The sequence below is a fragment of the Siphateles boraxobius genome, unplaced genomic scaffold (assembly GCF_051911475.1).
Source record: "Siphateles boraxobius isolate OS27281-9 unplaced genomic scaffold, OSU_SipBor_1 41, whole genome shotgun sequence".
Lineage (NCBI taxonomy): Eukaryota > Metazoa > Chordata > Actinopteri > Cypriniformes > Leuciscidae > Siphateles > Siphateles boraxobius.
The window spans coordinates 34,161,886-34,179,046 of record NW_027509042.1 but is presented as its reverse complement, the minus strand read 5'-3'; the positions used below and the strand labels follow the sequence as shown (position 1 = coordinate 34,179,046).

Sequence of the window (17,161 nt, the reverse complement as noted above, 5' to 3'; positions counted from 1 at the left end):
TAAATTCCATTTTCATGACTGGATTCCGGGATTACCTCTGCATCACGTAAATCATCTGCCTTACGTTATAATCGGGACATACCTTTATCTGCATGAGGGATGGTGTCCTATGTATCCTCCTTTTGCAGCCACTTTGTGTCCACATTTTTTGCAAATTGGATATCTATCCTCGAGGACAACCACACTTTTTACATCCAAAGTATTTTCATACTGGCCATAATTCGCTTCATAAAAATTCGAGGGCGCTTCGCTTTCAGCTTCAGCTGGGTCTGCGTCACCTTTTTTGCGTGTTTGTTCTCCCGCCCTTCAATCAATGCAGTAGTTTCCGGAGTGTGATTTTTTTTTCTCCCTTGTATTATGATTTTTTACTCAGTAACGGATATTATTTCAAATGTAGCGAAGTACAATACAATACAAAACGTACTTAAGTAAAAGTAAAATTACAGATTTAAAAAACTACTTAAAGTAGAAGTACACAAAAAAAACGACTCAATTACGTAACGCGAACGTAAATGTAATTCGTTACTTTCCACCTCTGATAGGAACCGACGGGGTCGCGGGGGGACTCAGCGAATGCTGCGACAGCCGCCACATATACTTTAAGCGTGGAGGTAGACCTGCCCCTGTCCAACAGCTCTTGAAGGAAGCTTAGTAACCACGATACCCCACACGTTCGTGGGTCCAGATTTCTGTTGGCACACCATTTGGAGAACACAGACCATTTAGACGCATAGAGTTTGAGTTTGGTCTAGACTTTGGTCCTCGTAGAGGGAGCTCTGGACTGCGTGATCGTGTTCATAACTCCTTCTGGCAAGACAACGGGTATCCGTTGATTAACCATACATGCAGAGACCAGTGCTCTGGATGGGGATGCCAGATTGAGCCGCGGGCTTGAGAGAGATCATCTCTCCTCACCGGAATCGGCCAAGGGGCTGTACGTGACAGTCGTGTCACCTCTGGGAACCAGACTTGGTTCTCCCATCGCGGGGCTACAAGGAGCACAGAGCTGCGCGTTTCCCTGATTCTCTTGATTACCTGTGGCAACAGTGAGACCGGAGCGAAAGCATAAAGTGGGCGGCTGGGCCAGATTTGGGCCAGCGCGTCCTCGTTCTTTGAAAAGAACACCGGGGAGTGAGCGTTGTCTTTTGACGCGAACAGGTCGACCTCCGCTTTGCCGAAAAGGCGCCATAGCAACTGGACTGTCTGGGGGTGCAGGGACCATTCCCCTGGGGGAACGTTGTCTCTGGACAGTCTGTTTGGGCCGTCATTCAGGTGGCCTGGCACATGCGCAGCTCTCAACGAGCGCAGAAGGTGCTGAGCCCATACGAGGCGTTCTGTCAGATCGCAGAGATTCCTGGATCTGACACCACCCTGACGGTTCACGTAGGACACCACCCTGACGGTTCACGTAGGACACCACAGACATGTTGTCCGACCGGACTGGAAAGTGGTGGTCTCGTATGAACGGGAGGAAGCGTTTCAGCGCGTTCTCGACCGCTATCATCTCCAGACAGTTTATATGAAGGGGTTTCTCTCGGTTTGACCACAGGCCAAAGACCGGTCTGGCCTTGAAGAGAGCGCCCTAACCTACGTTGGAGGTGTCCGTCGAGATGACCTTTCAGTATGAAACAGCCCCCATCGTCACTCCCCGCTGGTACTCGGCCGCTAACCAGCTGGTGCACCGCTGCAGCTGATGCCATACAGCCCAGCATCCCCTGAAACGTTTTCAGAGAAGCGACGTTGCCCTTCTGGAAAGACGCGGCTAGGTGTCGAACACGGCGCGCGCGCTGTGTCGATAAGCGAGCCGTCATAGCCACAGAGTCCAGTTCTATCCCCAGAAAGGAAACTGACTGACTGGGCAGTAATGAGCTCTTGGTCCAGTTGACCGTGAGACCCAGGCTTTCCAGATGACTGAGGAGCACTTTTTTGTGAGATAGGAGTTCTATATCTGACTGTGCCAGAATCAGTCAATCGTCCAAATAGTTCAGAATCCGCATTCCCTGATTACTCAATGGGGCGAGAGCTGCGTCCATGCACTTCGTATATGTACGGGGTGCTAAAGACAGGCCGAACGGGAGGACGGTGTATTGATATACCTGACCATTGAAGGCGAATCTCAAGAATGGCCTGTGGTGGGGTATTATCTGAATCTGAAAGTAGGCATCTTTCAGATCGAGAGAGTCAGAGAGATAAACCAGTCCCTCGGGCGAATTTGCGCGAGAATTTGTCTGGTCGTGGCCATTTTGAACTGTCTTCTCATGAGAGCTTTGTTCAAATATCTCAGATAGGTATGAGAGCTATGTCCTTCTTGGGTACGAGAAAATAAGATCAAGCTGGACTGTACCAGATATCAGGGAGTATAAAGGGGGGTACTTATCAGGCCTTGGTGGATTCAGGCTGTAACCAAACCTCTATCCATCAAAGCCTGATTCAACCAGAGGCATTGGATAGGAGCCGCATGGTTAAGGTTCGGTGTGTGCACGGGGAGGTGGTGGATTACCCGTTAATGCCAGTCACTATTTAATTTCGGGGCCAAAAGCATAGTGTGGAGGTGGCCGTTAGCCCGCACCTCCGACACCCGCTAATCTTGGGGACTAATTGGCCGGGGTTTAAAGTGCTATTGGCACATTTGTGTGCGGGTGCTTCTGGGGGAAAAAGGAAGCGGGGGAAGAGAGCGGTCGCTCAGATTGGAGAGTCTGTGCCGGGGCCATCGGTGCCTGTACCAGAGGAACGGAACGCTGTTGAGAGAATGTCACTCTCAGAGCGTGATGACTTTCCTTTGGAACAGTCCCGAGACGAGACGCTCAAAAATGCGGTTGACAGAGTCCGTACAGCCTCTCCACCGAGATCGGCCACTTTCATATCCTTATTTCGCAATCATAAAAGATAAGTTGTATCGGGTGACCCAGGACGCCCAATCAAAGCAAGATACAACTCAGTTATTAGTACCGAAGAGCCGCCGGGAAACGCTTTTCCAGGCGGCTCACTGCAATCCGATGGCTGGGCATTTTGGGCAGGCAGCTACACTGAATCGTCTAATGACCCAAATTTTTTGGCCCGGCATTCACGGCAACGTGCGCAAGTGGTGCGCGTCTTGTCGTGAATGTCAGTTGGTGAATCCACCGGCCACCTCCAAAGCACCGTTGTGCCCCCTTCCATTAATAGAGGTCCCCTTCGAAAGAATTGGCATGGACCTCATCGGGCCATTGGAACGATCTGCACGGGGGCATCGTTTTGAATTAGTCCTAGTGGATTATGCAACACGATACCCAGAAGCAGTGCCGCTTCGCAGTATTTCCGTGAAGAGCGTGGCGAGCGCACTGTTTCAGTTAATCTCGCGGGTGGGAATCCAGAAAGAGATTCTCACTGACCAGGGCACGGCGTTTATGTCACATACCATTCATGAACTTTATGAATTGTTGGGCATCAAATCGATTCGCACCAGCGTCTATCACCCACAAACGGACGGACTGGTGGAACGATTTAATCGCAGGTTGAAATCCATGATTCGTAAGTTCGTGCGGGAAGACGCCAAAAATTGGGATAAGTGGCTAGAACCCCTCTTGTTCGCTGTGCGCGAGGTCCCCCAAGCCTCCACGGGGTTTTCCCCCTTCGAGCTTCTCTATGGGCGTCAGCCCCGCGGGGTGCTGGACGTGCTTAGAGAAACTTGGTAGGACGGACCTTTGAATAGCAAAAATGAAATTCAATATGTCATGGACCTGAGAACAAAACTCCACACATTGGGGCGGCTCTCTATGGAGAATTTGTTACAGGCCCAGGACAAACAAAGTCGGCTGTACAACAGGGGGGCTAGACTACGTGAATTTGCACCGGGAGATAAAGTACTTGTATTACTTCCCACGTCCAGTTCAAAATTACTCGCAAAGTGGCAGGGACCCTTGTGTGAGGTCACACGGCGAGTTGGAGATCTCGACTATGAGGTTATCCGAACAGATAGGGAAGGGGCACATCAAATTTACCACCTCAATCTCCTTAAAAAGTGGAATGAGGCGGAGTCAGTGATGTTGGCGATGGTGGTGAGCGGGGAGGAGGATCTCAGTCCAGAGGCGAGCTCAAAGTCTCAATCTCTCGCTCTGGCAGTTGGAGGAGATCACCTCTCGCCGTCCCAGCTCACTGATATACGTAATTTACAAGCAGAATTTGCGGATGTGTTCTCGCCCCTCCTGGTCGGACAAATCTCATTCAGCACCACGTTGAGACCGAACCGGGCGTAGTAGTGCGTAGGCGGCCATATCGCTTACCTGAACATAAAAAGAAAATAGTTCAGGATGAATTAGAAGCTATGCTGGACATGGGGGTAATAGAAGAATCCAACAGTGATTGGGCAAGCCCGATAGTTTTAGTGCCTAAAACCGACGGCTCGGTCCGATTCTGTGTGGATTATTTCAAGGTGAATGCTGTGTCGAAATTCGACGCATATCCAATGCCGCGGGTTGACGAATTACTTGATCTGCTCGGTACCGCTCGTTTTTATTCGACACTGGATTTGACAAAGGGATATTGGCAGATCCTCTTAACTTCAATATCCCAAGAAAAGACCGCTTTCACAACGCCGTTTGGATTACACCAATTTGCTACTCTTCCTTTCGGCTTGTTCGGGGCTCCAGCGACCTTCCAGGGCCTGATGGACAGAATTCTCCGGCCGCATACTGCATATGCCGCTGCTTACTTGGATGATATTATCATCTATAGTAATGATTGGCAGCGGCATATGCAGCATTTGCGAGCTGTCCTCAGGACGTTGCGGGAAGTGGGGCTCACGGCCAACCCAAAGAAGTGTGCAGTTGGGCGTGTGGAAGTTAGGTATCTGGGTTTCCACTTGGATCATGGACAGATGCGTCCCCAAATTGATAAGACGGCAGCAGTTGCGACCTGTCCGAGACCTAAGACCAAAAAGGAGGTTAGGCAGTTCCTGGGGCTAGCGGGATATTACAGAAGGTTTGTGCCTGGTTATTCGGACCTCGCTAGCCCGCTGACTGACCTAACTAAAAAGGAAGCACCAGATACCATCCAGTGGACGGAGCGGTGTCAGCAGGCCTTTACCCAGATAAAGGTTGCTCTATGTGGCGGACCGCTCCTACAGGCTCCTAACTTTTCTCTCCCTTTTACCCTACAGACTGACGCCTCGGACAGGGGGCTGGGCGCTATTCTGTCCCAGGAGATAGAGGGTGAGGAGCGGCCGGTGCTGTACATTAGTCGTAAGCTCTCTAAGAGAGAGGCAAGTACAGCACCATTGAGAAAGAATGTCTCGCCATTAGGTGGGCCGTTCTCACCCTCCGCTATTATCTCTTGGGGCGGGAGTTCACCCTCTGTTCGGACCATGTTCCCCTGCAATGGCTCCATCGCATGAACGATACCAACGCGCGGATCACCCGTTGGTATCTGGCTTTACAACCTTTCAAATTCCAGGTGATCCACAGTCCGGGTGCACAGATGGCTGTGGCTGACTTCCTCTCCAGGAGGAGAGGGGGGGGGGGGGCTGCAGGCCAGATGGCTCCCCGGCCTGAGTCGGGCGGTGGGGGTATGTGGCGAGGGGGGCGTGGTTTAGCGGAGTCTGTAGCAGAGAGAGAGGGCGGAGCCGAGTGGTTGGTAAGTAGGTCAAGTGCAAAATGACGATCACCTGTTTCTGATTGCAGTAATTGGCGTGGGGAGATCGCATAAAAGCCGGCTGGAGTGAGAGAACGGAGAGAGAGAAGGACTGGGAGCTCGTGCATGGAAAAGGACTGGAGAATTGATGGACTGAGCTAATTTAATAGTGGAAAGAGTGTTTGAACGTTGCAATAAAGTGTTCTATAGTGAAGGCGCACCTCGCGCATATTTCCTGTTCAAAACTCTGTTAATAAAATCGTGTACGAGTCCCAGTTACGCCGACCCTTGTCTTCTTCCATCACACCCACACTGAACCAACACTACATATACCCTTTTGTAGATATCTCTGGGTCGCCGTAAAAACGGCGGTTGTGTGCAGGCGAGCGGGTTGTATCACCGGCTCGTTGGCTGCCAAATACATCTCTGCAGTAGCCTTTGCTAAGGGGACTGACAGGGCAAAAAGCTTTGACGGTGGTCCGGCTTCGCATGCTCAGGCTTCAGCGAAATCTTAGGTCGAGTTCTTGCCGGGGAGGCGGCCTGTGATGGCTGGATGAGTGCGATCTAGGGCAGCCACTCTGTCGTCGCTGCGAAGTTTGCGGCTGAGCTGGACGCTGTGCAGTACTTCGCGCAGGAGGCTGGTCACGTGAGCGGCCTGCAGCTGAGCTGGAGCGTCGGGGCAGAAAGAGATTCATGGCCTGTGTGGTCTTCTGCACTTCGGAGAAGCATTCGACAATCCCGTCCACCGCGGGGCCGAAGAGACCAGTCGGGGCGAGCGGCACGTGGAGAAACGCGGCACGCTTGGATTCTCTCATGTCGGCGAGCATCAGCCAGAAATGCCTTTCTGTGACGGTGAGCGAGGTCATGCATCTCCCGATTGCCTGTGCTACGGATTTAGTGGCATGAGGGAAAGGTCCGTCGTGCTCCTCAAATCTGTGTTGGCAGCTGGATCCGGGCCCTTTTCGTCCCACTCACGGAGCAGGTCGGCCTGAAGGATCTGGAGAAGAGCCATGGAATGCAGGGCGGATGCGGCCCATCCGGCGGGTGAGAAAGCGCGGCCGACGAGGGCTGACGTGGTCCTGCAGGCTTTGGACGGGAGGGCAGACTTTGAGCGCCATCTCGCAGAGGGGGGGGTTACTGGGAGGATAGATTTGTACCCCTTCTCGGCGGTGCCGTCCACTTGGGAGAGTGCCGAGGAGACATGTGAGTGGAGCCTCGCGGAGAATGGTGCATTCCACGATTTAGCCAGCTCTGTGTGGAGCTCCGGCAGGAAAGGTGCAGACCTGGAATCAGGCGCTTGGCGGCGGCAATGTTGAAGAAAGCAGCCGTCGAGTCTGTTAGGTGCGGGCTCCTCACGCAGCGACCACTCAAGGCCGAGCCGGTCCATAGCCTTAGAAAGGAGGCGCATAAGTCCCCTGAGATGACGGCAGTGAGGGCCGAAGCTGGCAGCTGCACGTCCGGGAGAGGCGGAGAAGGGGAGAGTGAAGCTCGAGGGAGGGGCTCAGGCGAGCGTCTCACTTTGGCCTGGGGCTCCGGCGGCCTCTGAGAATGGCGTTTCTTCTTACACGTCCAGAAGAGGGGACGGAATGACAGCATTCATATTGAAGACTTCGAGTCGAGCCCGCAGGGTCGACATCGGAAGCTCTTCACAGTAAACGCAGCCTCCTGTCGAAAGAGCGAGGGCTGCGTGGTCTGGGCCCAGGCAGAGAGCGCAGATCACATGGTGGTCTTCGACGCTGATGGGGGCTCTGCACGAGCCACAGGAAGTGCGAGGCATTTCGACAAAAATGCCTTGCGCTCTTTTAGCAAGTAAGTGTCGCGGCGGCGAACACACACAGCAATGCAAAGTAGCAAAGGATACTCGTCGCCGGAAAGCAGAGCAGGCACAGAAGGCTGAAGGTGGCCGGCTTCCTCAGGCGCTTTCCTGTGCTTGGACTCGCTGGTTTCAACTGCGGCGGCTTCTCTCAGAGTCCAGCGATGTGGAGAGCTTCGCTGAAGAGATGAAAAATCAGAGAGGCAGCCTCTGAGCCTTACTTTTATACGCTAAGCCACACCCATTCTGGCGGGCTGTGACGTGTAGAGGGCGCGACGTCACGGCAGGCTCAGTGGTAGGCTGCTGCAGTTGCCACAGGGCAGCCAATGAGGACGCTAGACAGCCTGCTCTAGGTGTGCCTGTTGCTGCACTGCGTTGACAATAAATACAAAATTAAGGATAATTTTTGGCTTCATATCTCGAGAAAAGATGACTTTACCCGTAGCGTAAGCAACTTACGCAATATGAGAGAACCTCTCTTAAGAGAACTGAGGGATTATATACACACAGATTGTTAACGTAACAAGAAACACCTGCTTAATCAATGACCATGGAGACAAACAGCACAGGCAAACAGGAACTGAATACATGTTATATTAATAAGTGGTTAGAAAAATGTTTAGGTTTCAAGCAAAGGTATCCCTCCTAGAAAACTAGGATGTTATATTAACATTTTAAAAGGGGTTTTGCTAAATCTATATACATATTGGTTTACGCTCTTAAACTATGCATAAATAAAATAATCTGCAAACCTTTTTGAATATGTTCATGCCCATCTCAGCTGATAGATCAGGGACTGCTTGTCTCCTGAGGTTAGTAATGGACACCTTGGTGAAGGTCTCAGAGCTCAAAGACCTGCTCTCCTCGTTACATTTCAGAGTCATATCCTTAGAAAAATAGGAAGGAAAAATCAGGGTAAAATCATTTTGGACCAAAACAGCAGGTTTGAAAGTTTTTTATTTAACCTTATGAATTATAATGGTTAAAATATTGGATAACACTTTATTTTAATAGTCTACTTTAGACATTCTACTAACTATAGGTAACTTGGCAGCTACATGTCAACTACTAGTCATTACAGTATTGGTATACTGTCTGCTTGATAATTTAACCGTTCAATCGTGGCCGACTTCGGGTCACTTTATGGATCATCATTTTCCATGCTTTATGATCTTTGACAATCATAAAGCAATCCTTTCACCGACATATTTGTGTCTACTTTGATTATGTCCAGCCAGCATGTTCTTTGTTGTCCTTATCTTCTCATCAAACTGACTATGCCAAGCATTAATGTTGTTTCCAAGGAATTAGCTCACACGATATGACCAAAGTATGAGAGCTGCTGCTTGGTGATTTTGCCCTCCAGTGATATTTTGTTTTGACTCGCTTTGCAACCTTTGATGTCCATTGTATGCGTAGCATTTGCCTCCAATACCATATTTCAAAAGCGTCAATTTTACTTTTGTCCACCTTCTTCAGTGTACAACTTTCACATGCGTATATGGAGATCGGAAAAGGAATGTGTTGATAATTCAAATCTTTGTTGCAGTGCTGATATCTTTGCAAATATTGTAAATGAATAACTGAATATTATCGGTACAATACCTGAATCCTTTTTTTATTTATCAGTATGGGTCGATATTGTATATCATCTGATGTTAGGTATTTAATTGTAGACTATATTTTTATATTTAGATTACCTTTGCCGTCATTTAACACTCACTTAAAGTTAATCTTTAAAAACACTGATAATGTAATAACACTGTTAAAACTAATTGTTAGGAAGTCTCAAAAGGATTTAATAATGTACATTTCAATGCTCTGATAATTATTATTATTTTCTATTTATTTAGACAAACCTGGATGGAATTTTAATATCATCCATTTATTTATTATCGACCATAGCATAAAACTAATAATCTGCTTATATCAATATCAGCCAGGAATTTCAAGGGGTAGTATAATGCCCATAAGTCTCTGTTGTTCCCAGAGTGTGTATGTGAAGTGTTAGCTCAAAATACCCCACAGGTATTTTTTTATAGCATATTAAAAGTGTCCCTTTTTGAGGGTCAGTAAAAACACATTGTTTTGTGTGTGTCCCGTTAAATGCAAATGAGCAGCTCCGAATACCTCACACAGACACTCACTAAAATGTCAGAAACTGTTCTGCCTTTTATGTTTTAAAGGTGCAATGTGTAAAAATTTTGAGTATCTAATAACAGAAATGCAATATGACATCCATAACTATGTTTTCAGTGGTGTATAAAGAACTTACTTAATAAACCGTAATGTTTTTATTACCTTAGAATGAGACATTTATATCTACATAACCGCGGGTACCCCCTTCTATGAAGGTCGATATATTGTGACGTCATGTTTCTACCGTAGCCGAACGCGAACAAACAGCGCTACAGAGCGCGTTTCGTCAGTACCTTGAAAGAGAAGCAGCAGAAAGCTAGAAGCTAGCCATAAACACCGTGAGTAGTGACTTTTCCCTTGTCAGTGGTGTTAAATATGTAGTTGGATTGTTTCATGTAACTTAGTTCTTCTCCCTCGCTGTGTTATGGCTTTGCTATCTGGGGATAAATGTGCTGGTTACGTTCGTGAGACAGCTGATTAGCACTCTTGTCATTGACCGTAAAACAGTAACGTCACAGGAATCATCAACCCGTCGATCGCGGTCAACAAGTCGATCTTGGAAGCATTTTAAGTCGATCACGAAGAGTTTTCAAAATCAGAGAAAAAAAAGCCTATTGTGTGTAGTAAACGGTGTCTAGGGGATGCGGAGGCGCGCGCGCTGTTACAATGATGCAATTTTTGCCGCGCGCACCTTTGGGCTCATGCGGACACGTCGAGTTTAAACAAGGCTTTACGCTTTAACCAGCTCAGCCACCGTAACAGCTCATATTTAGCCAGCTAAACTTTTACTACCCTGTTAGAAAAAATATATAGTTGCATAGTTTCTAGGGATGCTAACCGATGACCGTTTGACCGATGGTTGACCGTCTCAACGTTAACCGATCAAAGTTGTCGGTAGTCGGTTGAAAAAAAAAGTGATCTCTAAATTAGGCTATTATAGACAGTGGACTAAACGCTACTACAGTTAGCCATCTTAATCGAAGATATTTTTGTGTGAAGTGAACAAATCCCTCACACTCAATTTTTCATAACTCGCCTGTTTGTACTTAATAATCCATTAAAAACATTTGGCGCGAGGTCACAGCGTTTGGGTTTGCGCGCTCACAAGGTTTGCGAAAAGTAAAGGCTACAGGCTAAAACACTGGAGGTTAGAGCAAGGGCAGACGACAGGATGAAGCGTGCAAAGAAACGTAACGTTAGTGTGTGGGACCATTTCACCAAAAAGAATGACACAGTAAGTTGCAACTTGTGTGATACAGTGCTTAAATACAGTAGTAATACTGTAGAAATACATTACATCTACATTTCAGTGGTAACAGATAAGGTGATGATGATCATCATCTTTCTTTATTATTGTTAGCACTAACGTTACCTCAAACTAAGCGGAGTCTCTTCGGAGCTGTCTTTTTCTTAAATGAGACGCTGCAATGTTTCAAATGAGCTTCTAACTCTAGACCAACGCCTTTATTTTCAACGCGATCACCTTGTACCCAAACCATTTCGAAACTAAGGAGCCATTTGTCCTCCGATTACATACAAGCTCCTCGGCCCCGCGTTTGCGGGACTCATTTTTCGCGCTGTAGGGGATTTTTAAAAAGTGACGTGAGTGGAGGCGCGGCGCCGGGGCAGTGTGTGTGTGTGTGTGTGTGTGTGTGTGTGTGTGTGTGTGTGTGTGTGTGTGTGTGTGTGTGTGTGTGTGTGTGTGAGCGGGAGGCAGAGAGAGATGCGACAGAGTTGCGAAATTGCAGGCGCGGCTCGAAATGGCTGTTATTTCAAATAGCGTGGCATATTTTAAACTAATCGGTTAACCGGTTTCAACCGGCTAATGAGGCTCGGTGGTCGGTCAAGAAAATTTTTAGTTTTCGCCATCCCTAATAGTTTCATGTGGTTCTTCTCCCTCACTGTATTATGGGTTTGCTATGTGGGGGGAAATGTGCTGGTTAAGTTTGTGAGACAATCAGCTGATTACTATTATTATATTATATATTAAGACCCTTGATCCTCACCTGACTATGGCTTTGTAAACTTTATCCATGGTGTGGTTTATAATGGACTATTGTACAGAAACAGTGACAATGTTACACACTCTTGGCTTACTCTGGCTAGGCTATTCTCTGCTGTCTCAGGCGACAATATGTTTGTCCAGTTTCAGGCACCGTAGCTTCTTCGAAAGGGAGGGGTGAGCAGTGGGCTGAGCCCTTAGTGCAACTCGCAGCCGAACCGCTAGATGTCGCTAAAAATCACACACTGCACCTTTAACTGGAGTCGGACAATGATGGAGAGACTCAAGAAGAAGTGACAAGTCAAGATCAGATCAAGATCAAGATCAGATCAAGATCAGATCAAGATCAAGATCAAGATCAAGATCATCTTGTCTTTGATTAGCATATTCTGTCATGATAATCTATAAAATCGCTTGTTTGTGAACTGTTGTAAAATGCCTACAGAGTGACATGCTATTGATTTTGTTACGTACTGTATTGCATGTGACGCAAAAGACGGATACGACAGCTTAAGCAGACTCACAAATGTACTCTACTACAACAACTCTTCCTCTTCTCAACATGGATTGCAAGTTCCTGGGTTGGGCTGGGTTTATGTACATTTTAGGTTTAGTGATGTCACTAACCCGGGAGGAATGTCGTGTAGTCCCTACAAGCCGTTTGTTGTAGTCCTTAAAAAACGATTTCTTTAAAAGCAAATATCTTCCTTTGCTTTGAACTTAACTTTGCAGATGTTGTTTATGCTCAAACAGCAACATTACACACTAACTGAGGCTATGTTTACAAGGAAACGATCTGAAGAGAAAACGCAAAAGTGGCGTTGCGTTATCACGTTTTATTCTGCGTTTAGACGAGCGTTATCGGGAGGGAAATCCGCGTGCATATGATGACGCAAAAGTGTGTGAAATTCGATATAGTATGCACTGAGCGGCTAGGTGGCAATGTGAAGCACTGCGACACAACACCAATATCTGAGAATATTTTGTACAACTGCTGAAAAGACTATTGTCCGTTTATCAGAGCTGCAATGGCAACTTGAAGGTCCGACGTATGGAAATAATCCGACATATTGGGGTTATTTTCCTGTAATGGCGCATGCCTGTGACGTAAACACGTACGCGACGAGAGCCACAGTGAGCAGATTTGTGTTTTACTGTTTAGATGGGAACGCGACGGTGGATCGTTTTTAAGATTTCCACTCTGGAGGGTGGTTTCACTTTTTTGCGTTTTTAAGCCTCCAAAACGCCGTCGCCGTGTAAACGAAAGGCACATCCGATAAAATATTTTTCACCCAGAATCGTTCTCGTGTAAACAAGGCCTGAAGTTAGAAAAATGAAATCATAATCAAGCACCCCTTAATATCTACACATCTATGACAGTTACACGCCTTCCAGTATATAGAATTTCACAACACTGCTGTTGTCATATCTATGGAATGTATTTTATTATTTTTATGCAAATTTTATGGTAAAATTGTTTTATCATTTCAAATTAATTGATGATCATGCAATGTATTTCACACCCTGGATCTCTCCCAGTTGCACCACTACCAATTACCATCTGAAACGGTCTCACAGTCAGCTAACTGACTTGTTAATGATTGTTTCTGTGCTGGATTACCTGTGTTTTGTGAGTATTGACCAAAGATGGGGTAGCAGCCACCATCGAGCTACTGCGGGGCCGTGGTAAGGGGGGTATCCGGGGCTCGGGGGGGCGTTCAGGCTTCTCCTGCAGTATCTGACGCAGCCGCTGCAAGTAGAATATGAGGGCCCAGTGCACACCTTCTTCTGTCCAGTGAGGCTGCATCAAGCAACGCAGCACTGCAACATCAAAATAGGTGGCATACCTTGCCCGCTGCGATACAGAGATGCCACTTGGGACTGAGAAACTTTCGGTGAAAGAAAGACAGAGAGGTTGTTACAGAAAATGATGGTCAGAAAGAACGGAAGTTCAGACTGAGGTTGCTGAGAAGCGTTGCTTGGCAACTGCACTGCGATCACATGCACAGACTAACACTGTGACAGATGGGAGTCTGGCTGGAAATGGACGCTGTTTATCTAGCCAACATTAGATGAGTTTAAAGAAAAACTGCTTTAAGATCATTCTAGTTTTAAAAGATTATAATAGATTTTTTTACTTTTTTGCCAACACATTACAATAACGTTAAGGGCCAGATTCACTAACAGCTTGCGCCTGCACAAACCGTCTTTTGGCGTTAAAAAAATACTACTGTCAGGATTTACTAAAAAAAAAACACGCAGTGAAGAATTAGCGCTGAAGAGGCGTGGACAGGGTTATTTTTGCGGCTGACCTTAAATGCATTTGTAGGAGTTTCCCTTTCAGGCGCAAAAATTATGGTAGGAGAGTATTTAAATGAATGTGAAGGTGATTTACTAAGGTTAGTCAATTTACTGGTATTTGCACCATTATTTACTTCCCAAAAAAGCACGTCTTAAACCAGACGCTAATTTGTGCTGCGCTTGGTAGTTTGAATGCATTGGTCATATGATCCGGCTGCATCTGTGTTCTTTAATTTGCGCATCGGCAATAGATCATGAGAAGAACTTACCACACCCATTGGCGCTTTTTTGGAATTGCCCTCACGCTAATTTTAGTTTAAATTTTAGTAATCTAAGTTTAGTAAATGATAACGTATTAACTAATGATTTAGTTAATACGTTCTCATGAACAAACAATGAACACAATATTTACATAATTTATTAATCTGTTAATCTTAATTTATAAGTGTATTTATATGAATATTCATATTTTTAAATGTAGTATTGGTAATTAATGTTTGTTTTCTATAAATTCTATAAATTAACAATTAACTTGTGAAAACTGTATTAGTTTATGTAGAAAGTAACATTAAGAATACAAATTGCTGTAAAAGTATTTTTTTCATTATTATTGCATGATAGCTAATGTATTAAATAATTCTTTAACATTAACCCAGGTATTAACCCAGAACATTGAACCTTATTGTACAATTTTTGTTTAGTGTAGAGGAAAACCACCCAGAAATTCTATTGTTTTCTATACTGATGCTTTTCCACTATATTTCAACATAGAATGATATAGTCCTGCTATATGTACCACCTGTGTGTAAAAAACACTCACTTCTTCTGTTGTGAAAATCCTCTCTCAAAGGCCTGCTGTGAAGACCCTCCCTTCTCTACAGAGTTGCCACGACGACAGCCCTGTCCTGTCACTGAGGGGGAGGAGGAGTCAGGCAGGGCTGATTCACATACCACCTGAAAGCCGAGACAGAAGAGGAAATCACATGACCGCAGCAGAACAATGATGTTAATGCACTACGAGGGGAAATTAATTTAAGCCTGCACTGAATGAGCCACAAGGGGCTATGCGGCTGCAAATCACAGTCTGAACACTCACTGCAGGGCATGGGTTACTGGTATCATGAGGACTACACTGGTTATTCACTGGAGAATTCCTCTTTGCTGTGGAGAATTTAAGAGAGAGAGAGGAAGCAGATGTTTGAAACATAAACGATTTGCACACATAAAGAACAATGACACTGGTAAAATGGATCAAAAATGAGATTGATGTTGAGGACAGAGGTGAAAGGTGAATTTACAGAAATCGGACCTGTAACAATATTACGCATGGGTTTGACAAGGGCATAAAAAGCAGGAACATCAGGTTGACGGTGCTCCCACATTGGCTGCCAGATCACAAGCCCACCAGCCAGTCGAAAGGTGAGGTCCGACTCCTGCCAAATCCAAAAATATCAACAATGTTAGCAGTTTAAACTAATTAATAAAAAAAAGGAATATGCAGAGTCAAAAAATGATGATGGATTTTGAACTGATAAAGTAAGGCTCAACAATGAGGATTTACAATTTTTACTTGCTTTGTACTGCAAATTTTCATCAGCCCCACCACAAAAGAATGATCTATGATTCTATTTTTGCTAGAATTATTTTTATTTTTCAGTAATTTAAGTTTGCTTTTTCACTCACTAAAATATTTTTATTATTTTATTATTATTTCATTGGAATCATTTAATAACGAAATAATTCAAATATTTAGATTTTTATAAAAAAAACTAAGATGGAATGATACAGCTGTAATGTAACTCCATAAATTCATAAACACACTTCTGGTAACCTCATCTATGTAAGCCAGCTAGATAACCTTATCTAATGACAAATCAGAAGATTCTACAACAATGTAGAATATATCACTGAAAACCAAGACACTGTAATTAATGCATCAACTATCAATGAATCCAAAAGTTACAGTGTCAACACAGCACTTGCACACAAAGGCAAGTGACTCAGCAGGCCATCCTTATTGTTGAGCCTTGTAAAAAAAATCGAAACAATAAAGGTTCCAACCTTGATCCGGTTAATGAGGGGAGCAAAGAGAAACACAAAGAGCTCCACAGTGGCCATGTTTTTGTGGTAGAGTTTGGCACGGGCATACTCATTCTCTTCAGTGGTGCTGCCATTTCGGTCTGTGAGACCCTGGTTCCCTACGGGCTGAAGGTAGGCACTACTGCCGCCACTGCTGCCCCCAGACCAGCCATGTCCCAGGCCAGGCTCCTGGTGACACTCCTGCGCCGCTTCCAGAAGCATCCAATGTAGAGTGTGAAGGAGTTTTGTTTCAGCTACCCCGAGTTTATCCTGGTGTCCTGGTGAAGAGAGATTGTGGACATGCTAAGCTATAATTAACCACAAAATGAATTCACCCAAACACACATCATCTAGCAACCGCAGTTTAATAAGTGTTCCTACCCAGCTTGTTGCGGTTCGAAAGAAGGATGGCAGTGCAGTGAAGAACATGAGGTAGAGCAGCCTGAACCAGCTCCCAGCGAGAGATGCTCTGGATGGCTTCAGTGAGGGCTGGAGAGAGCCCATGGAGTTTGTTCTCCACCAGCACCCGCTCAAATGACTAGCCAGGATTATAAGCGTGAGACATAATCCCAAAAGCACTTATTGATTACTCATTATTGTTACAGTATTATTTGTACACAAGGAAGAGAACAGACTAAATCAGCCTGACAGTCAGTTATCTGGCATAATATTGATAACACTAATTTATTATTATTTATTTATTACAAAACTATATGCAGATTTGCTTTATTTCTTACTGGTGTAACTCTGTTTCTGTCAATTAAACTAAATATTCAAAATTAATCCCATGATTCCAGTCTTGCATAGTCTTTAGTAAGTAGAATAAAAAAAGAGCAATGCACAATTCAGTCTTTTTTTATTAACCCCAATTTTAAAAACCCAGTTAGGGACCTTTATTATTATTATTATTATATTCCATAACCTACCACGTAGGCTACATCTTTGAGTGCATTGATATATTTACAGTAAATTATGTTTGTGTTTGAACTTATGGATGTAGGCTACCTCTGATAGGCTTATTGTATTGTTTTCCGAGACAGAGGACAGATTCGCAGGTGACAGTGTTCACTTATTACACTCACCACACAGGAGGCTTCATACTGCTTTCCTAACTTCGGCCGCAAAAACGCGCTGAAACAGATAACGTTACATATTTCATTTAGTTACATGTCTGTAATAAAACTGCATAATATATACTAACAGACATAATCGAGCTGGCA

At 45.4% G+C, this 17,161-nt stretch overlaps 1 protein-coding gene across 1 annotated transcript in view; it reads right to left on the bottom strand.

Annotated features, from left to right (window-relative positions):
• Positions 1–17,161, bottom strand: part of unc80 (unc-80 homolog (C. elegans)) — a 108,629-nt gene that overhangs the window by 90,900 nt on the left and 568 nt on the right. The window contains exons 2-9 of the mRNA XM_077199200.1: positions 17,024–17,072; positions 16,323–16,479; positions 15,924–16,219; positions 15,172–15,295; positions 14,959–15,023; positions 14,683–14,816; positions 13,183–13,450; positions 8,173–8,307 (exon numbers count right to left, since the gene is read on the bottom strand). Coding sequence (XP_077055315.1) covers positions 8,173–8,307; positions 13,183–13,450; positions 14,683–14,816; positions 14,959–15,023; positions 15,172–15,295; positions 15,924–16,219; positions 16,323–16,479; positions 17,024–17,072 — 1,228 coding nt within the window. The remainder of the gene's footprint in view (positions 1–8,172; positions 8,308–13,182; positions 13,451–14,682; positions 14,817–14,958; positions 15,024–15,171; positions 15,296–15,923; positions 16,220–16,322; positions 16,480–17,023; positions 17,073–17,161) is intronic.